The following is a 22,510-nucleotide window of genomic DNA, read 5'->3' as shown; positions in this document are numbered from 1 at the left end:
ATGACCACCTGGTTCAGAGACAAGAGTGCTACCTCAGAACAAAGTTGGCACTTGCATTTGTCTGCTGTCCTGGCTGGATGCTGCATAGAGATGAATGTTTTCCTTGTGTAGAATGTGAAAGGCCACTGCAGGTCACCCTTTCACCTCTGCAAATGCTCTTTTACAGACCGTTAATGCAGGCTTGCAAAAAGTGCAAGTACTTGGTCAGTGTACAGTCTTGTCATTGGGATCTCGGTACAACATAATTGAGGGTGCATGAAATGTTTGTATTATGCCATTTGAACTGAAAAGTGCCTGACAGTACAATTATTGGTTTTGTTACTACAATCTTTGGTTGTGTCTAAAGAGAGCTTTTTGAGCTGCATAACGTTGGACCAACACTGTGCATTTATGTAGTAATCTTCAGTGCTTTGTGGAGCAAAGAAAATGAATGTTGAATGAAAAAGAAAGATCAGCTAGAATGAAGTGAAGGGGCAGGGTCAAACAAAGGGGTTGAAGACAAAATTCTTAATTTAGCCTTTGGAGTTTAGAATGGAGAAAGTGAGGAGGAGGAAATTACACAGGGCAGTGCAAAATAGCTGAAAGAGTATAAAGGCCAGGCATTGAAAAGAAGTGAAGGATGTCAGCTGAAGGAGACCAATGAAGTGTGGTAGTGGGGGCATTTGGAAGTTAGGACAAGAGTTTGAATTTGATTCAGAGGAGAATGAGAGGTTTATATAGTCTGTTGAGATTCAATGCCGTGGTAGTGTGGGGATTTGTGCAGACAAAAACATGGGCAATGGCATTTGGAATAAAACAGGGATGCTAGCCAGGAGAGGATTAGAGAAATGGTACTCTGGCACAACAAAGGCACAGAGTAGATGATTAACAATGATGGGGTGGAGCCAGCTGATATTATAAAGGTGAAAGAAGATGGTCCCGGCAATGGAACAGATTTTGCTAAGAAAACTTAGTTCAGGGTCAAGTAACATGCCGAGCTTTCTGCATCACTGGACTTAGTTTCAGATAGCAATCGCTGTTAATGATGTAGCTAACCTGAGTTGCCAAGTGTGCAAGGTGATATCTTCAGATTTGTCTGCATTAAGCTGGAGGAAACTTTTCATTCACCACATGCGTTGCATCAGATATGCAGCTGGACAACCTAGTTGTGGAGGTGGAAAGTTAAAACTGGATGGCATCAGCAATTATATGAAACTTGATCTTGTCTCCAGATGATGGCTAATGCATGCAAGGTAATTACAGCACAGAATCAGACCATTCGGCACAACAGTTCCAAGCTGGTGTTTGTGCTGCACACAAGGCTCCTTCTACCATTCTTCCAATCCCATCAAGATATCCTCCTTTCTCTGTCATGTATTTATCTAACTTCCCCTTAAATACATCTATTCATCTCAACCATTCCTGTGGCAGTGAATTCCAAATTCTAACCACGTTCTGGATAAAGAAATTTCTCCTGAAATCTGTATTGGACTTATTAGTAACTGTCTTATATTTATGACCCCCTGGCTCTGATGACCTCGCCTGCAAATGGAAACATATTTTTTACATCTACCCTGTCAAATCCTTTCATAATCTTAAAGACCTCTTTAAGGTCACCCCTCAGTCTTCTCATTTGAAGAGAGAAGAGCCTCAGCCTGCTAAATCTTTCCAAATAGGTATAACTTCTTAGTTCTGGTATCATTTTTGCAAATCATTTTTGTATAATAAAATCAGATTCTTAGATTACTGTGAGGAACTCAGGCTCAAACTTGAGAAGGGAATCAACAGTGAGACTAGTCAACTGGTAAAACGTTGGAAAGCTTTATTAAGAACAAAACAAGGCAGTAATTTACAGGCTCAGACAGGCTTAACTGTTGACAACGGAGCATACTAGCATCGTCAAGTGGTGGTCGTTCCTTGCTTGTAGTTCTTGTCACGTGGTCCTGTCTTGGTGGCAGTTTTGCCTTTAACACCACTGTGAGGCTGTCCTTTGTGATCGTCACCTTCTCTGCTCTAATGGGGGATTTTTGGCTCACTCCTTTTATACAGTTTGCAGTGTCTAGGCCTCCTTTATGTGATGTGATTTGAAATTGACGTGATAAAGTTAGCCCTGGCCCCTCCCAGGGGCGATGTGATTTATACATACTATTAGTTACGGATCAGTTCAAACTGGTTCAATCTGTCCTTGGAGTTACATGAATCGTTCTTTTAAGCCAGCATGAAGAACTTCAGGTAAATACAGTTTTCAGTTTAAAAAAAACTTCATCCAGAGCTTTAAATCCAACATTTAAAATCGAATGTTTACATGATTTTCCTACAGTACTGGCGGTGACAACACAGACAAGGGAAGAGATATTACAGGAGAGCATGTAGTGTCCCCACAAGGTCAGGTGGGAACTAGAAGAGAAGAGAGTCATAAAGGTGGGCTGTTAAGGAGAGATGTTCACAGAATTGGTAGAGAATAAAATGACCAGTAGAGTCGAAGGCAGTGGACTAGCTGAAAGGAAAGTAAGGTGTAGTCATAGTTACAGAAAATGTGATTGATGATTTTGACTAGAACAGTATCTGTGCTATGGGGCAGGGGAGGAGACAGAAACCAGACCAGAATTTTAAACAGGGTGAGCTGCACTTGTGAGGCAACAGTGGAATGTAGAAATGAACCTAGAATGAAATCTACAACTTGGAAAAATAACAATTAAGATTTAAGAATTGTATTGAAATGAGTGACCATTGATTGACCATTGAAGCTGGGTTTTTTTGAAGGGTAGTTTGATGGAAGTTATTTCAAGGTAGACACAATATGTAATATGTTGATGTGGTGATGTTTCCCACCTGTCCTGTTAGCACACTGGAGACTGGTTTAGAAAATCATAGAAAACGTTTTTCAAATCAGCCAGCTCTCTGTGAGACTGCAGGAGGGTGGGGTCAAATGATTTTTATTGTTTTGAAATTGCCAAATTGGCTCTCCTTCTAGGTCAAGGTGTGGCGAGTCTGCAAGGTGGAATCAGTGATGACTTTTTGTCAGTTTATGCTACTTAATACTACTTTGTTGTGCAATGTCAGCACTAACTAATCTTTCCAAACGTCAGAGTAAGACGCGAGTGCTATGGCAAACCCACAAGAGAGGAGAAAAGGCAAATTGGGTCTGCTTGGTGAAGTAACAAATGTGACCAAAGGCAGCAGAACAACTAATGTTTCCCTTGCCCATTTTTATTTACTGTGTGCCTCTGATCCACCCTCTTGAAAATAAGGGATAAACAGCAGAACAGTAGAGCTAGTTCTATAGCCATTTCCCTGGGAGCGCTGATATCAAATCCAATATCAGTGCCATGCTCCCATGCAGGCGTTGTTGGAGGCAGTGGTGCCCAAAAAGTGTTTGCTCGTGGCTGAGCAGCTTAAGAGCTACTCTTACCATGTGATGACTTGTATGGATCTTCCCGAACACGTTCTCCAGTGGCTATTTCTTTTACAAAGTGGTTGCATATAGACTTCATTGTGAGAGCGTGTGTTGTTGTTCAAAAGTAAATCCACTGTCGAAATTGTCTTGTAATTATCAATGGAGCAACACTTATCGCAAAGTACATTTCCCCATACATTTCTGAATGCGTATTTTCCATACTGGGTATTCAATGGGAAGAATCAGAATTTTCAAGTCTTCAGCACACACATTTAATATCCGCTTGTCTCTTTCTCAAATAAAATGTGAACATTTTTGCAGTAGAACAGCCACAGATTGTGATGATGTCTTGATCTATCTACTCCTGGAGTTCAGGAAGTTTGTCTGGCCGAGATAGCGAAACCATGTGGATGTGTGTATTTCAGTGGACAGATCAGCAAATGATTTCAAATTATCATCCAACTTGGAGGTTTAACTGCTTCTACCCAACACCCCATCAGGCCTTATCTATTATTAGGCAAAAGGTTCTTAACCTTATTGCTTCTGAGGCCCCCTTCCTGTGTTAGAAAAGTTTCACGGACCCCTTGTAAGAAAATACAAGTTTTTTTTCTGCAAAAAATTCCGTTGCAAAGTTAAACAAATAGCCGGCACTGACATGATGCACTGATTGTCCTCTTTCTGTAGTCAATGATTCCATAAAAGGTGATCTATTACTTTTGTACGGCCTGAGCACAATTGGTATTGCCTTTCAAAGCTCACCTGGAAGTAAGACTTCCTCAGCACTTAATGTATTGAGTCAATTTATAAGGAGCAGGTGTATTATTTTGTATAAATGCACAGAAATCTGACCTTAGCCCATAGATATCTCAATACAATAGGTATGTGTGACTCAGGAACACCGCCAGAATATTGGCATTATATAGTGAAAGTTCTGGAACATGCCCCATGCCAGGCACCAAAATCTCTAACAACATTAGATCTAAACAACTGACTTTATTTTGATTTTTAGATTTAGATGTCCAGCTAATGCAATAATTTGATGAATTCTGGCATGTTAAGGTCAGTATGTAAACATCGGGCAGGATTAATTGATCTCTGGAACAGTTATTTTAATATCTTTATCACCTGTAAGGTTTCAAATTCCTAAAGTTCATGAAGTTGACATAAAAATCTGTTTGAAGCAAAAGGTTGTCCTAACATGTATGGCAAGATTCTTAACGGTTGTATTAATTTACTGTAAGTAAGAAATTAATGTCTTCAGGTGTTTTTGTAAACTTGGCATCAGTGTTATTTAAATAGAAGGGGCATGTTATCTTTATTAGTAATCTGCATCTTTTAAAATTATTTTTATTTTTATAAATTAAACTACCATATGACTATCAAATAATCTTTCCCAATTAAGTGTATTTAAATCTCCATGCTTTGCAGTAATCTGAAAATGATAATTCTCACTTCTGAAAACTAGCTGAAACACCAAATTTGTCAAACTGAGCACCTCAACGTTCAGTGTTAAGATTTGGGAACCAAATGGGACATTGCAAAAGTAGCATTGACCATTTGGGGAGTCGCTTTGCAGCTCTGAAGCAGAAAATTGTAGTTTAATGTTTTCAGCCTGTTGGTTATTTATCCAGAAATCAATGTTCATAATAGCAAGGATGCCATTATTTTAGACAAAATTTATTTTTACATTGGCTCCAACACCAGGGAGAGATCAAACAGAATGCACTCCGTTGCCCTTGACATTGCAATCCTAATTAAAGTAAGGCAGCCCACTACCAGAGTACATAGGCTGACTGGTAAATAATTTCATGGACACTGGACCCGTGTGCAGAATGTAAATTAGAAGGTTTGCAAAAACCCACACAAAAACAATCACTGGCGTGTGTCAGGGTAAGTTGCTTGGTGATTCCCTTTATTTTGCACTGACAGGAATACCTCATCTCATTTAATAAGACAATTATGAATGATATTCGCTGCTCCCACAGCATCATGGGAACTAGCAACATTGTGTCCTTCACCCATCCCGGGCAACAAACCTGCCTCTGCACAAAGAGATAGTTGAAAATAAAGCAATAGGAAGTCAATATTAGAAACAACCTGAAGATTTGGCAGACCCCTTGAAACTTTGTTGCCGATCCCTGGAAGGCCAAGGACCCTTGGTTGAGAACCCATCCCTTAAAGAGCATTAAATTCAATTCATCTGCACTGAAAAGAAGTTAGGGAATGGTTGAAATATTACTGTGATCTATTAATATCTTTAACCGATATTTAATACACTCCTTAAAACCTACCTCTTTGACCAAGCTTTGGTAATCTGCCTTATATGGCTTGGTGCGATATTTTGTTTTATAATGCTCCTGTGAAGCACCTTGGGATGTTTTATTATGTTAAAGGTGGAACCGCACTGCAGTATTTTCTGCTTGTTTTCTCCAATAGCACTAAAGTTCAAATGCCTAGTTTTCTTTTTAGTACTGAAACCTATAGCCTTCTGATTGTACAGTGCTGCTGGAAAATTAACAGCTAGTTCTGGCCTACAAAGTAATGGTACAATTTGCTTACGTGAGAGATGTTTTCTTTGCAGTGGTAAATAATGTGTGACTCTGTAAATAATTTTTTCATTGGATGCTATCACAGTGGAATAGTTTTCTCAACATCTTGGCTGAAGTTGAGTACAACTAGCAGTAAATTGCTCAAATAATTGATTTATTCAGCTTTTCTGTCTGTTTTTTGATTGAAAACCCATTGACCTGTGCTGTTTCGGAGGCGACTGCTGACCGTCGCACTGATAAACAAAGAAAGCATGAACTTGCACTTATAGCACTGAATTTAATGGCAGTGGCAGTGTCTCTATATACCAGCTGGAAAGCCAGTGGCAACTCTGTCATGGTCATTCCTGAGAGCCCCAACAGGATTAAACCCCAATCAGACAGTCTGCTGCCTGCCATTGGGGTTCCTGGGGGCTTTCAAGATGAAGATCCCACCTCCAAGAGCTTCCGCCCAACCAGAGGGTCGGCAGCCCTTCAGCCCCAGCAGCTCCACTGGGAGCGATGGCCATTTCTGGGGCTACAGGAGGCCCAGGACCAAGTGCACTGCTGAAGGGCTAGACTGCAGGTAAGTGGGGTGGTCTTGCTTGTGCCAGCCAGGCAGGCCCTGCTGAATGGGGAAGCAGAAGGGTTATCAGTTTGGAAGTTGGCAGGGGAGCGCTTTCAGCAAGGGCTGCAGCCCCACCCAAACCTGCTTTACCTTCTCTGCCCCTGACTTAATCGGGTAGGAGTAGGGGAATGCCATTGGGCAGGTGACAGGCTCGCCAACCTATGCCTTTCCACCTGATTAAATGGCACTTCCTGTCCTCCAACCCATTCTTGGGGGTGGGGTTGTCATTCAATCCTGCCCATAGTGTGCCTTTCACAATTTCAGGACATAACGTGTATAAAATTTGTACATGCGCAGACACTTTTCTCACAGGGTGCGTAAGGAATTAATATCTGTTCAAGTTTAGAGAATGGGATTAGATACTGAAAATTAGCAGTATCAAGAACCTGCATTCATATAGTGTCTTTAACATGTGAAGTGCCTTGAGAAATCTTCCTAAGAGCATAATCAGACAAAATCTGGCACCAAGCAAGCAAATGAAACATTAGGACCGGTGACCAAATGCTTTATCAGAGGTAGGGTTTGAGGAGTGTCTTAAAGGATTAGAGAGAGCTGGAGAGACTTTCAGAAAAGCTTAGGGTCTCAGCAGCTGAAGGAATGGCTACCAATGGTGGGTTGAATGAATTGCCGAAGAGACCAGAACTGGAGGTATGCAGAGTTTTTGGAGGGTTGTAAGGCTGGAGGAGGTAACAGGGATGGAATAGGGTGAGCCCTAGGAGGGATTTAAACACAATGATGAGAATCATGAGAATGAGATCACATCTAGAGTATTGTGTATAGTTTTGGCCTCCTTATTTAAGAAAGGACATTATTGCATTAGAAGCTGTTCAGAGAAGGTTCACTCGACTGAGTCCTGGGATGAAGAAATTGAGTCTGTACCCATTGGAGTTTAGAAGAATTGGGGGGTGATCTTATTGAAACATATAAGACTCTGAGGGGACTTGACAGGGTGGATGCTAAGGATGTTTCCCCTTGTGGGAGAGACTAGAACTAGGGACACAGTTTAAAAATAAGGGTCTGCCATTTAAGATGGAGGTGAGGAGAAATCTTTTCTGAGTACCGTGAGTCTGTGAAACTCTCTTCCCCAGCGAGCAGTGGAGGCAGGGTCATTGAATATTTTTAAGATTGAGTTAGGTGGATTCTTGATTTACAAGGGAGTCAAAGGGTATAGGGGTAGGAAGGAAAGTGGAGTTGAGGCCACAATCAAATCAGCCATGATCTTATTGAATAACGAAACAGGCTGGAGGGGTCGAATGACCTACTTCTCCTAATTTGCATGTTCATATGTATCCCAAAGTGCTTTACAAACAATGAAGCACTTTAGAGATATCATCAATACTGTATTGTAGGAAGCAATGTAATGTGTGGTTTGCCGACTAATATCTGTTTTGGCTGAAAAAAATTGCAACTGAATAGGAAAGGGACTTTCTTGTAACCCTTCTGATTAATAGTCTCTTGCTGCTGAATATGCAGGTGCCATAATTTTGAAGGGATCTCAGACCTGAATGATTCATGTTTCATTGCCAATAAATTGTTATTGGTTGGCCCAGCTTTATTGCTTCCTAAGCCACAAGTACAGGGTGTACCTCAGTACACACACAAGTCCTCATAGCAGAGTTTAACTCTGCACTTTAAATGAAATTAAAGATTTTGAATGAAACACTCACCTTTTGCTGTGTATTCTCAGTGCTCTAATGGGTGAAGTAAATGTCCAGTTATAGGCCTAAGCCACGCAGATTGAATCCTGATTTTGTGCAGAACTAACAGACCCTGGCTAGGACAGCAGTTTGGTGATTTATGATTTTCTTTCAAGCTTTAGTCTAATGTCCAGCAGGACTCCCATTCCTAATAGCTGTACAGTGGCTTTTTGTTGGCCAGTACATCTGCGTGGATGTCTGGTGAGGGCAGCATTAAGCTTGGTGGAGTAATTCACTAGCACTTACTTTCTAATGCTGTATAAAACAAATGGTTACTTGGACAAGATACAGAAGGGTTCGTGGTGTCGATGGAGCAGCATCTCATGAAGATTCATGAAAAAAACTAGGAATAAAATCCTGTATAACAATGTCGTGCACTTCAATACTAAACCTACTTCCACACAAATGATTCAGACAGGGACTGAGAACAGTGTAGATCTTCATGGGTGAAAACATTTGATGCTGCAGATTGCTTGCAGTGCTATATATGGCATGGATTAATGATTTCTTTAGTTGACTGCCAGATTGCATGTCGAAGTGCTGACATTGCACAAATCATTGTAAAATCTACTGTTGGCTGAACCATTGGCCACTTAGTCTGGAGCAAGTGACAAATGTGCCTGAGCTTGCATCCAGCACAGGCTGATCAGATATTATATAAGAATGAGAGGTGATCTTATTGAAACATATAAGGTTATGAGGGGATTTGGGAGAATGTTTCCACTTGTGGGAGAGACTAGAACCAGGAGACACAGTTTAAGAATAAGGAAAAAGAATAAGAATATGAATAACCTTTTAAGACTGAGATGAGGAGAAATGTTTTCTTTCAAAGGGTTGTTAGTCTGTGGAATTCTCTTCCCCGGAAGGTAGTGCAGGCTGGATCACTGAATTTATTCAAGGCAGAGTTGGACAGATTTTTGTTGGACAAGGGAGTCAAGGGTTAATGGGGGGCAGACGGCAGAGTGTTGAGATCACAATCTAGTCAGCCATGATCTTATTGAATGGTGGAGAAGGCTCAAAGGGCTGAATGGCCTACTCATGCTCCTAACTCCTATGTCCCAAAATTGTGGGAGGTAGGCTATGCCATTACTCCAAACTAACTGTCGAGTAGTGCATGTCAGGATTTGGCCTTGCACAGCAGTGGCAAAAGTGACTAATTTAACATACAGGTATAAATTCCAGCATTTAATTCTATTTATACAATGCAATTGGTTCTGTATATTTTAAAATTAATATTTTAAATTAATATCTATTATTTTTCATAATTTGGGGCTCACTCACCAGTATGAATTAAGAGAGAGACCAAAGAACATCGGGGGGAAAATTGAAGCAGGCTTTCTAGATATTAAGTAAACCATACCTTATTTGGGACATTTTTTTGAGATCAAATAACTTATTTGGGGGAAAAGAAATTGCCTTTGTCCAGATAATTCTGAGTGGTGTTGGAGGGAATTTAAATTCAGGGTGTGGCGAATCTTGTTAAAGGAGTAAACACGAGTGTATATCAAACCCTGGTCCAGATCTTACTGGAGCACCAAGTTTTTTTAAGCTGTAGTTTGCTGGAAGTGGGAGTTGATAATGGTGTGGGCAATGGGGCATCTGGGACCTCTGATCATTGGCACCAGCAGCATATCTCTATCCAAAAAAAACTGAGGAAGAAGGTGAATTTAAGTCGAATCAGGTACAAAAATAGAGAGAAAAATATAGACTGAATTAATAGAGAGGGAAAAACAAGACAAAGGAAATGTCACAGAAAAAACAAAATAAAGTTTTGTATTTTTAAAATCTCTTAAGAACAAAGTTGCACTTGCTGAGTCATGGAACAGTCCCTATCCTCACCCAGTATCTCTGCTGATAAAAATTTCAGGGGTCACACGGTAATGGTCTGGAGTGGAGGCCTAAACCAAAAGTGCTAAGACTCAATGTTATGTCTGCTACCACTTCCCTAGCTGAAATAAGCTTGGTATTTTTTTTAAAAAAGGCTTGATTTAAGTGCTACGAATGGCAAATGTGCAATGGGGAAGTATCATAGGGCATCTTTTTTGGTGGAGCCATGAGTGATGTTGCCCCTTTCTCAGCTTTCTTCTTATTAGGTGCATTTGAACAGACGCGTGAGGTGCTGTCAGCTTTTGTTTGTTCCTGAGTTACTGAAATTAATCCTGGAGTTGGTTCTATTCCCAGGGAAATATATTTCCTCTAGCTAGATTGTGGCACTGTAACAGTGATAACAAGTACAGCATCTGAGGAGGGACACTATTTAGTTACCCTGCCATCTCAAGCAGTGCAACCATGAGATCTATCCATTAATCCATATCAGCTCATAGCATATGCTGAATTGCAGGGTATTTTGTCATGTGTAATCCAAAAAATCCTAGCTGGTCCTTTAAACAGCACAGAATTTTCCTAATTAGCATCCAGCTGGAGCAGAACATGGAGTTATATTATTACCAGTGACCTTGCTAACTGCTCCTGTGTAGAGTGGACATCCAAAGTCACCATGGAAGGACTGTCTAGACCGAGTTTCTGTTTCTGATGAATTTATATTGAAAATATTTATTCTGAAACAACTTTGTTACCTTCAACTTTCACAGGACTACTTTAGTAACCGTGAAAAACTTAAGCTTTCGTGCTTAGCTAAGTTAATAGTTTAGATAATATCTGTACTTGTGGCCTGATGTAAAATATTTAACTAATGAGAGAAACATTGCACGCTGGGCTAGGGAAGAGCTCTCATTCCTGGTTGCTGTCTTTTGATTCCTATTGAAACGTATTTTTGGTGGAGGTCATAATCTTTGCTCTGTTGCCACCATAGTTACATAATTTACCAGTATTCATTACCCAGATTGATATTTGAAGAATGGCCATTTGGACAACATACCAGAGGGTGGTTGATGCCAGAGGAACTGTACCTCAGCATGAGCAACTGTCTTCAGGAAAGTATTGCAGCTGGTAGGAAATGAGGGAGGCCTAATGGCGCAGTGGGTAGCATTCCTGCCGCTGAGCCAGAAGCTCCAGGATGACCAAGGAAGGTGCATTCAGAACGTGGCCAAACAGGCTGAGCATCAATCCGCAAATCCTTCCAACATACACCAGTGGCAGTGGGAGAGATTCCTGGTCAAGCATGTGATGGAAGGAAACTTGGAGCCTCTGCCATCGCTATTCATTGCTCCAGGCTACAACATGCATGTAAATGTGTATGTTGCCTTTCTGGCACGGGTGGATTCGGGACCAACCTTCTTGCTCTACCAGTGGTGGAGGTTGTAGTGCTGTGGGTCGGACTTGCCTTTGGTCAAAGAACTAAAGAAAATGGAGGAGGAGAAAATGAGGTGGGACCGGGCAATCGTAAACCTTAAAGGATCGAAAATTGAGCAATTTTTATGCAGAGATGGTAGTTCATTCTCACCATTTCTTGTTTTATATTGATAGTCAGTTTGGATAGATATCAGATGACTCTTTCAGTGTTTGACATTGGCATTACAATTTCATTTGTTGAAAAAGGTGCATTCCTTGAGAAATGTGAAAAAACACACAACATGACAATTGGGGAGAAAAGTATTTTCGGGTTGAGAGCTATTCAGATGACTCAAAAATTGGTTGGCAGACTGAAAGGAATATGAGATAGCCAAGAAAAGAGAGATATGAGACTAAGGCAACTAAAGAAGCCAAGTAATATGGAAGACAGCAAAGTGATTGTTGCTTTGTTCTGATCTCTCACTTGGCATAGCTATTGGAAAGCTAGTTAAAATGAGAGGACATAAATTAGTTAAAAGTAACATTAGAACAAATAATTGAAAAAAGTTTTATTTACTCAGAGTGCTAAATGTTTGGAGTCATCTATGAAGCAAAGTAATAATACTATCAACATTGGGGTTATTCAAAAGTGTTGGAGAGGTGATGTCCTAAAGAGATGATCTTGGATGGGCTGAGTTGTTTTTCTCACCTCTGAGTTTCCTTATTAGAGACTAAACAGCAAAATGTGGAGGAAACGGGAAATAGAGCATGGAGAAAAGAGCTTTTGAAATGTAGCAGTTGAATCTATAGAGCTTGCCAACAAATAGTTTTTTCCCAAATTAGTAACAAAGTCCCTTTCTAAAAACCACCAGTGATTTTAGAAATGTATGTGACATGTTTGTTTACATTCTATATAACTACTCATCATGATTTTCCAATTTTTTCTTGCAACTTGATCCTTATCCTGTCCTCTTGAAGGTACTGTATTGATGTCTTCAGTAGGTTATTATACCATGGGTGATGATCCCATTCCTGTCCCTCAGGCCACCATTCATGTCTAAAGTGTTAACAATTGACAGGAAATATGGTGGAGGGGTTCTAGTAAAACCAGATATTGCTTGTTTCAATGGCTGCTGAATACCAATCAAGAGTGGCAAGTATGACTTACAAAATCTAGGTTTACATTCCAGTGCAGTACTGAGACTGTACTGGTTTTTGGAAATAACCTTAATCTGAGGTGCTCTCTGCCTTCACAAGTGGACCCTCAGAGGAAGATCCCATAGCACTATTTCAAAGAAGAGCAGAAGAGTTCTCCCTAGTGTCCTGGCCAATATTTATCTCTCAACCGTCATCACTAAAATAGATTATTTGGCCATTGTCATGTTGCAGTTTGTTCGAACTTGCTACATGCAAATTGACGTTCACGCTTCCCTACATTACAACAGTGACGACAGTTCAAAATTATTTCATTGACTGTGTGAAGCTTTGGAACTGACTGAGGTCATGTATGGTGCTATATAAACACAAATCTTTCTCTATTTTACTTACCCTGTCCCCAACCAAAGGGTGCTGAGACCACTTGTAACAGCTGTCTTTGCTGAGCTAACTTATTCACCACAGACTGGGATCAAATCTGGTGCCTTCCTGTCTATACGACTCAGAGCTGGAGACTTTACCTTGAAATTGTTGTGATGTTTATAAGCTTTTGAATTCTGATCTAATTTTAGATGTTCAGTAAGAAAACGTATGTTTAACAGTTGTCAAATAATTGTGGGTCAGCTTTGGACAGTTATACATTCCACTTCTGAAATAAGTCAATGTGTGCTGCAATTCAGGCAGTTGCAAATTTATCACTGGACTAAAATGTATAGTTCAATTTATTTATATAATTTTATGGAATATTGGATAAATAATTAAAAATGCAGATTACTTTAAACTGTAAGTTGTAATCAAAATATTCAAAAATCTCCACCCTTTTCAGAGTCTTTGGTCTTTGATTTTTGTATATTTTTGAAGCCCAATTTGCACAAACGGTTTGCTCAAAAAAGCAAGTAGTTTGATACCAATTCAAGCTTGTAAACACTTCAAAGAGCTGACTCAATTACTGGTGCAATTAGTTTGCAAATAAAGGGCATGAACTCAGTAAGACAGCAAGAAGCAAAAAAATTGAATTTTTTTGAAAGTGGTTTAGACAGAACTCCTGCCCCATTTAACTCACGTTCCCTGATTTAAAGACAAAATAATTCTGTTCAGAACATGGTCGGTGTTGCATTTTCAACTCATAAAACATTGACCAAGAAAGAGATATTAGATATGTATCTGTTTCTGGCAAAACTATACAACTTCAATTTCAACTGATTGTTCACTCACCTACAGTCCCGATACCTTAATCATTTAATTTGCTTTCTCATATATTTTCATAATCTCTTTTTTTTACCCCCCTATTCTTTGCTCAGAGGTTTTTGTATCTTATGTTCTTATTTTACTTGTGTCTTGGTAGGCAGCCTGCTCCCAGGCTTAACTGAATTGCACTTTTCAGTTGACTGTCAGAAGCTGAGAGAGAGTAGCTAGGGTTGGCTTTCTTGTTTTTATTCTAGATTGTCATACCTGAAATGGTTTACTCTCTTCCCTCTGAAACAGCTTCGCTCCAGTGACTCAACTGGGTTCATAAATTTGCTATTTTGCTGGCATTCCATCACATTGTCTTTTGTGAGGGTAGGATGCCTGCATGGTGCAAGCAGCACTTGTGGGTAAAAGTGTGTGACTCCCTTTCCACTCCCTGGGCTTTGCTTTTTCTTTCTTTGCTAGCCCCGCTGTGGGAGATTGTGCACTAGTTTTATCAGTGTAATTGAATGAAACTGGCCGAACGATCGCACAAGATTGTAGAAACTTAAATGCAAGTTATATCAAGTGTAAATCAACCTTCCACAATTTTTAATGCTGGTTTATAAATCACTTCACTTGAGGCTGGGCCCACCTCGAAGTAGTGAGAACAGTGCACATATGCTGACTATGGCCATTGGCGAAGGCTTGTCACATTCAGCTTATTTTCTTTAGTGCACAGGCACAATTCGACATGTTTTAAAAGTTTTTATATCCTGAAAAATGTTTAATTTATTAATAAACAAAGTATACCAAATGAAACGAATAAATGGTAGCATGTAGTTAGAAGTCATTTTCAGTCATTTTAAAATCAGGTTACTCAAAGGTGCAGTACTAGACACATTAAAATACTTATTTTTTGTAATAAATGCATTTTCAACTATATTAATAAAATTGTACCAGGTTACCTCTTTTTAAATGTATCACTCAATATTTTAAAATGCAAAGATAATACATCATGTTCCATTAGGCTGACTGGTTGCACTATTGCATGAAAGGTATTATATTTGTGATTCCGCAAATGAATATTAGCAGAAATTTGAACTGTACCTAACTTGTGCAATTTCAAAACAAATTTGTGTCCAATTTCCTGATTGTGGCCAAAGCGGAAGCTCTAGCCTCTGAGTGTGTTCTCGCAATCAACTTTCATTTATACTATAGTTTTGGTAGTGGATTTGGAAGATTGCACCGTGATGCTTTACAGAGCTGTAATGAAAACAGGCACTGAGCCATATAAAGACTGCAAAGAAGTGGTGATCAAAGTATCGTCTAAGAGCAGGGTTTTAGGGGGGATGGGAACTGTACAATAGAAGTAAGTTTGCAGAAACCAAGAGAAGGAATTGCAGAGAGTGGGTCCAAGGTACTGATGGCATGTCTCCTAGGATAAGTTGAAGGGAAAGGGATGCACAAGGATCTGCATCAGAGAAATGGTGTGTTGGGGGAGATAACAGGGCTGCAGGGAAGCGGCAAGGCTATGAAGGAATTTAAAGATAAGGACAGGAATTTTAAATTAAAAGCTTTATCAATCAGGACCTCGTCAACCACTCTTGTGAAGCCCAACTTTCAAAGCATTGAATCAAAAATATTTTTCTATCTGCTTGTGCGATACAACCTTAGTTAAAGAAATAACAAGTTTCATTTAAACAGTACTGTATCTTGTCTTTTGTTATGCAGGCAAATTCAACAGCAATTTGCATGTAACAAGATGCCGCATGTTGAATGTGTTTGATAATTGCGTGAGGAATATTGTGATAACTCCTGCCCTTCTTTGAATATATTACTTTTTTTCCAAAAAATTATTCCTTATAAACTTTGCAAAGATGCATTACCTAATTCAAATTTGACATTACATACTGTATAATACAGTTTGCTTTCTTTAGAGTATGTGACCCTCTGAGATGCCTCACTGCACCTACAATTACATGTTATGTACAATATACATTTCTATTTCAAATCAAAACATTCTGTGCTACATACAGCTCGATAGATTTTATGTTGGTCCAGTTCCTTAGTCTATTATGGCGGGAGGGTGTTGGTCAGCGGCCATTCCCTATTGAGCCTTTGTGTCGGCTGCCCCAAGCTTTGGTACATCCTGCAACACGAAGTCCTAGATCTCGAAATGTGCCAGTCTGCAACACTTGGTCAAGGACAGCTCTGCACTGTAAGACCAAGTTTTGGATAGGCCAAAGAGAGTCTTTCACTGTGTCGATGTATTACACAGACTTGAATCATTAGAATAGGGAGATGGAGACAAGTTTCAACTGAAAGATGGCACCTCCAACAATGTGGTGCACCGTTTTTACTGAACTGGAGCAACAGCATGGTTAATGTGCTCAATTTATTATAGCGGGATGTGAGCATATGACCTCCTTACTCAGAGGCAAGGATGCTGTCAGCTGAACCAAGTATCTGCAATGTTATTGGGGCATAAAACATTGGCAATTTGGTTGTATCAGTGGAAAAGAAGCATTAAATTTCTGTTCTTCTGCAAGTATGTAATAACTGCGAAACCAGAAAACTTTGCAATGGCAAGTAAACTCAGATAATTAATGCCTTGAAAATGTTTATTGGTGAGGCTAAAATGTGGACTGCTATTGTTGGTCGCTCTGCTAACCTTTGTTCCACTCCTGCTTGTTTATTTCTCTCACTATTTTGCCTGCAGTCTCTTTTTTGTCATTCCTCCATTGTATTCCTTTTTTGGCCCCCTTCCTATCTTCCCTACCCTCCCACAACAATGTAGATTTGAACCAGGATAAATTTAGTCAAGAATTACTTCTCAACCTGCAAAAGTGAGTGCCAGCAGAGGTGTGTTCAGCGCAAAAATAATTGGAAATATGAGGAAAGGCTGAGACTGTGATTGGGACATAAAAAGGGATAAATTAGAGACTAGGGCTAGCCTGCTGTCAAAATTGTGATCAGATAGAAAAGTAATGTAGGGACTTGCATTTATATAGTGGCTTTTGCAACCATAGGATATCTCAAAGCTGTTGAGCCTAGATCTGATGTGGAAGTTGCAGGGATTTGCAAAGAATGGACGTCAATGTGACTAAAGTGAGGACAGCAGACTATTTCTTTCTTGCTTTTGAATTGAGTTTCTTAAATATACATGGTATTTGGAGTACCTAAGATTACATTTAGATGTCGCCTAGTCAAAGTTTTCATAGATTGGAAGCAGGCAAACTAAAATAATTCCTCATCAGACTCTGTGATGAGTTAATGTGGTCTGGCCTGTCAGAACAGCATGAACTGTGCTGAGCTTTGACCCATAGACTTCGGTTTGCAAATACTGTGTGTATTAAATTTGGTTTTGCATTTGCTCTTGAACAGAATGTCTTTTTTTTTTGCAGTCTTACAAGATCATAAACTTTGCTCCGACATTGCTTCAGATCATCGTGTCTGATCAGGTCGAATTTCCAGTAAGACAAGCTGGTGAGTTTAGGTTATCCTCTTCCAAGATGTTTTGAGCTTTTTTTTGTCATCAAACTCAGGGAAGTTCAGTACTGGCAATTTAATTTGTTTTCCTTTTGGTACTCAGTATTAACACTGAGCCCGCTTGGGGTGTGGAATAGCACAGCAACACTTAAAATGAAGTTCCTTGTGCTCTTCCCATACTGATGAGCTTTATCTCTAACTTCAGAAAACCATTTGTTACTGGCTCAATTTTTCTTATCAACCACCATTAATTTCTTTCCATGTGACATTATCAGTTTCCCAGCATTTTATGGGCAGTTACATTATTTGGACTTGAGCATCTAATCACCATAGTTCTCAACACCAAACCTCATTTTGATAGGACCCTTTTGGTCAACAACAATATTTAACTGATCCCCTCAGTCAAATTTGAATTTGAACTCAATTCCTGAAGGTGAAACAGCTGTGCTTTTGCCTCACAGAGCTGCAGCACATTTGACAGTGATTGGAATTATGCTAAATCTGCTGGTTTTTGTATTACTGCTGAGAAGTAGTTTGACTATGAGACTGAATCATTATCTTGATTCATTATCTTTACCACCCTTTTGGACGTCTTCTGTTTTTCCCTGGCTCTGAGCATAGGCAGTGCTGTCTGTACAATGCTGGGGGAAGGCAGGGACCCATGGAACTGTGAAGGCGGAGAGGAGTTGAAGGCTATTGGTCCTCTGCTTGTTTCCTGCCCTCCCTTTACTGTGTGGTACAGCCTGGACTGCACTGTGCACCTCCCCACACTACAGCTGAGATCAGAAATGCTCTGATTGGGAGTAGAATCTGGGAAATCGCAACCCAGAAGAATGCTACCATTTGGTGACATTCATGTCTGCACAATGTTGTTGAACTGGAGCTATTTTCTGTAATGCCATTTCCTTGCATCCTTTTATATTTTTTCAAATGCTTGTCAAATAATATTACAGTCTCTGACTCAGTAGCCGATTGTGGCAAATAACCCTCTGTATGAAATGATCATGAGCAGAAATCCTTACTTATTCCCCACCGATGCCACCTGTTCAGAGACACTAAGGCCCAGCTGAGATCAGTTAATTCGAAAGAAACCAAGGATTGAATTTACCTTTTTAAAATTTGTATGCTTTCGTATCAACCATGAGTGAGATACTATAAGGCCGCTGGTGACCTTGCAACTATATGCCCTTATACATAGTCAATGTGTTCAGGAGAGAGTGGAAAAAAACAATGAGAAAATCTGTGAAATATTGATCAAACAAAATTCTTTTAGTTATTACTTCAGCGTTAGTGGGCAAGATGTAAAGCTGCTTGGAAACACTGAAATTACACAGTTGTATAAAAATGCTGAGCTATCTGTTTGTTTGTAACCTCCATTTACTTGAAATAAAAGGCACTGAAAAAAATTTTGTAGCTGTATCCAACCTTCAAATTGAACTTCCTATTTTTCTATCTAATTAATGTGTAGCGGCTATCTACATGAAGAACATGGTGACTCAGTACTGGCCGGATCGTGAAGCACCTCCTGGGGAAGCTATGTTGCCTTTCAACATACATGAAAATGATCGTCAACAAATCCGAGACAACATTGTAGAGGGGATCATTCAATCTCCTGACTTAATCAGGTAAAGTCTAGTCAAAGACAGCAATCGCTGAAATTCAAAGCAGATGACCCCACCGTTTGCCTACATTGAAATTCATAGTTTTTCCTATTCACTTAATCCATTAATGTCATATTGTAGATGCAAGTGTGGAATATTACACAGCTTACAATGCTGTCTTTGCGTCATCAACAAAATTAGATGTGTGGCTTTTTAATCCTATCATCTATGTTGTTAATAAATACAGTGAATAGTTGGTGCCCCAATACAGATCCTTTTGGGACACCACTAATATCTCTATTCACTGTCTGTAACAGATCAGCCAATTTCCAAACCAGTTCCTTCATTATTTTATATACCTCAATTAAATCTTGCCCCAGGTCTGCAGTTATGCAAATTATACACATTTTCTTCTATCTGAGATGGAAAGAATGCAGAACATATGATGATGTTACCTGGTATGAAGAAATAGGAAGAACCATTTGAAAAATTAGGACTGTTTTTATTAGAACAGGATATTATGGAGTGATTTGATAGTTTAAAATTAGGAAAAGATGGAACAGAGTAGATAGCATCAAGCTGTTTACTGTGATTGAGAGGTCTAGAATGAGAGGATATAAGTATAAGATTAAATGTAAGATATTTAGGACAGGGTCCAAGAGAAACTTGGACAATGCATTCCACAGCCTCACAACTCCCTCTGTCAGAATTAGTGAATGAATCAGAATCACAGAATTGCTACAGTGCAGAACCAGAGCCCCTGTCAAGTTGTTAAGAATAGGACAGATAGGTGGTTTGAGGAAAGGGATTAAGGAATATGGGAACCAGAATTATGATTCATAGTCATGTGAAGGGCAAAAACCAACATGGACTAGTTGGGCTGGATGGCTCTTTTCCATGTTGTAATTTTAACTTTGAGAAAATATGGCAATTGTTATGGTTTTAGTTTCTTGTGATACTTTTTGTCTCTGGATATCTATGACATGCCTACATTACTGCTGAAGCCAATTAACATCAGTCGTACCAGAACCTTTATGTACCAGACTAAACTGTCACACTGGTTTATGCACAAACATTTTAAAAAGCAAGCAGTAATAACGAGATGTTGAAGTCAGTCAAAATAGCATGGGAGTTTTGAACCAATCCATAAAGGGGTAAACCATTCTGTTGTTCCTTTGATGGCCTTCTTTGTAAATCTTTCTTTGAAGGATGCATCTTGGAATATGAACAGCTACCCTGGTCCCTTGTGGATGTAGTCTTTCTGATTAATGCCAATAGCTTATTATGCAACTGCATGTTACCTCTATGGCTAGGTCAAAATCATAGCCAGTATATCAAAAGTGCTGGATTTTTAAATCTGCAAAAACATTTAAAATGCAGTCTTACCTTTTGAGAAATTATTTTGCAGGTGCTAAGATTTAGTTAGTTGTAGTTACCTTCTGTGATGCAGTGGGTTCAGTTACTTCAGTTCTGAATGTGCTTCTTTTGTGAGAGTTGACTCATGTCCTATATCTGCTTGTATGCTAGTGTTGTAATGTACCCCCTGTGACCTGAGCATGCATACATGTTTTTTGGACGTGTGTTTCTTCAATCACTCGGGAGGCAGACCAAGCAAACATCTGATGAGATGAGACCAGATATGTATCATTATGCTGCTTTATTTTTACAACAAGGTACATTTAAAGAACAGCAGTTAAATCTAAAAATTGGAAAAATAATAAAACGCTGGAAATACTCAGCAGATCAGGCAGCATTTGAAGAGAGAGAAATGGAGTTCTGACGAATGGCCATCAACCTGAAACATTAACCCTGTTTCTCTGTCCACAAAAGCTGCCTGACCTCCCTTAAATAATTCTATAATTAACCTGCATGTAATAATGCAAAGTAAAGATGTCACAGTAGTCCATGTCAGTGGATTATCATACTTTCTTTTAGCCTCTTTTTTATATTGGTGCCTTTTGGAGAGAGTTCAATTTGCTTATTTTAAAAATAGAAGCATATATTTTCCTAGTCCCTCCATGAGTGAGAAATTATATATAATTTGTTTTTCTCAAGTATAAAGTGGATGACCTCACATTTCCCCACGTTAAACTCCAACAAGAGACTAGGGACTATGGAGGAACGAAGGGATTTAGGTGTCCCATATGCACAAATCGCTATAAGCAAGTGCATAGGTACAAAAATAATCATAAAGGCTAATGGAATGTTAGCTTTTTTCTCAAAGAAGTTGGAATGCAAGGGGAAAGAAGTGATATTTCAGTTGTTCAGAGCCTTGGTTACTGCATTCAGATTTGGAAGCAACTTCCAGAAAGATATGTTGGCCTTGGAAGGGGCTCAGTGCACATTCATCAGAGTAATGGAGAGTTAAATTACAAGGGCAGGTTGCGTATTCTTGGCTTGTATTCCTTTTGAGGTAGAGGAGTTATCTAATTGAGGTGTTTGGATTATGTGGTTCATTAATAGGCCAGTGATGCATGCTAAACTAGGTAGTCTGAACTATTTCTGCTGGTTCGAGAGTCTAGGACTAGGGAGCATAGTCTAAAAATTAAAGTCAGAGAAGTGAAATTAAGAAGCACTTCTTTACACAAAGGTTGTTAGAAATTTGGAGCCCTTTTCCATAAAAGGCAGTTCATGTTAGAACAATTGTTAATTACCTCCACCAAGATTTAGACCTCTGTTTGTTAGTCTTTTTGTAAATAATACATCTCAAACTAATGGATGGATTTCAACAAAATTTGGTGCACAGTTCTTCCTTGGGTCATAACCCAATTAGTTTTTGGCAAAGAAGCAGATCCAGATCCTGCACATTTTAAAAATATCCGTTAACTTTGGAAGATAGGGTGAATTACTTTTTTTTAGAATGTTGTGGGTCGTTTTATTTAGAATGTTGTTGATTTATTTGGAATGTTCTAATTTGGCTCAACTGCTGTGGTGGGATTTGTCACAGCTGTCAAAATGTGAGCAGAGTTTTCAGAGCAGGTTATTGGGTGTGGATGGGCCTGAAGCCACCTCAGGAGATGGAAGTTCTTCATTTAAAAAAAAATCTTTTTTCAGCTTTGTAGTTGCAGAGCATCAACCAGGCAGGGAACAGCCTCAAGAAAGAGCTGTGTAATTGTAATAACGTTAAGTTAAAACAGCGTGGCGGAGGTATGTGTTCTACCGAGTGCCCTCTTCGCTTGTTTTAAACTGACATTGATGGATTTTTGTTAATTCAAGATATTAAGAGATATGGGGCAAAAGTGAATGTATGGAGTAAGGTCGTAAGTCAGCCACAATCTCATTGAATGGTGCAACAGACTTGAGGGTAAATGGTCACCTCCTGTTCCTAGTTGTAAGGCTGAGTCTTCTCATAGCCTGTTGAGTATCTTCTGAAATATAATTAGCATCACCAGGAAAGAATTGAAACCATTATTTACATACTTGTGAGCCAAGGATGATGGGAGTTCTGGTTCAGATGTTCTACTGGGCTCTTGTACTTGGTGTAAGACATTTTAAAATGGATGCAGTGCCTCCCTGCAATGGTATCTTAAAGAAATATTGAAAGTTTTATTGTACATCACTTGAAAAAAATGAGCACTCTCCTCCCATCTACCGCAACAACCAAAGGGGTATATGGAAGCTATATAGAAATGTATGGT

At 39.4% G+C, this 22,510-nt stretch overlaps 1 protein-coding gene across 4 annotated transcripts in view; it reads left to right on the top strand.

The window, feature by feature from the left end:
* ipo8 (importin 8) overlaps nucleotides 1-22,510 on the top strand; it is a 121,631-nt gene that overhangs the window by 11,037 nt on the left and 88,084 nt on the right. For all 4 annotated transcript variants that reach the window (XM_078568502.1, XM_078568501.1, XM_078568504.1 and 1 more), the window contains exons 2-3: nucleotides 17,187-17,268; nucleotides 18,740-18,896. In XM_078568502.1, coding sequence (XP_078424628.1) covers nucleotides 17,187-17,268; nucleotides 18,740-18,896 — 239 coding nt within the window. The remainder of the gene's footprint in view (nucleotides 1-17,186; nucleotides 17,269-18,739; nucleotides 18,897-22,510) is intronic.

The sequence above is a fragment of the Cetorhinus maximus genome, chromosome 22 (assembly GCF_964194155.1).
Source record: "Cetorhinus maximus chromosome 22, sCetMax3.hap1.1, whole genome shotgun sequence".
In the NCBI taxonomy this organism is placed as follows: Eukaryota; Metazoa; Chordata; class Chondrichthyes; order Lamniformes; family Cetorhinidae; genus Cetorhinus; species Cetorhinus maximus.
Note: the sequence above shows the minus strand (reverse complement) of the source record. Positions and strands in the feature narration are given on the sequence as shown.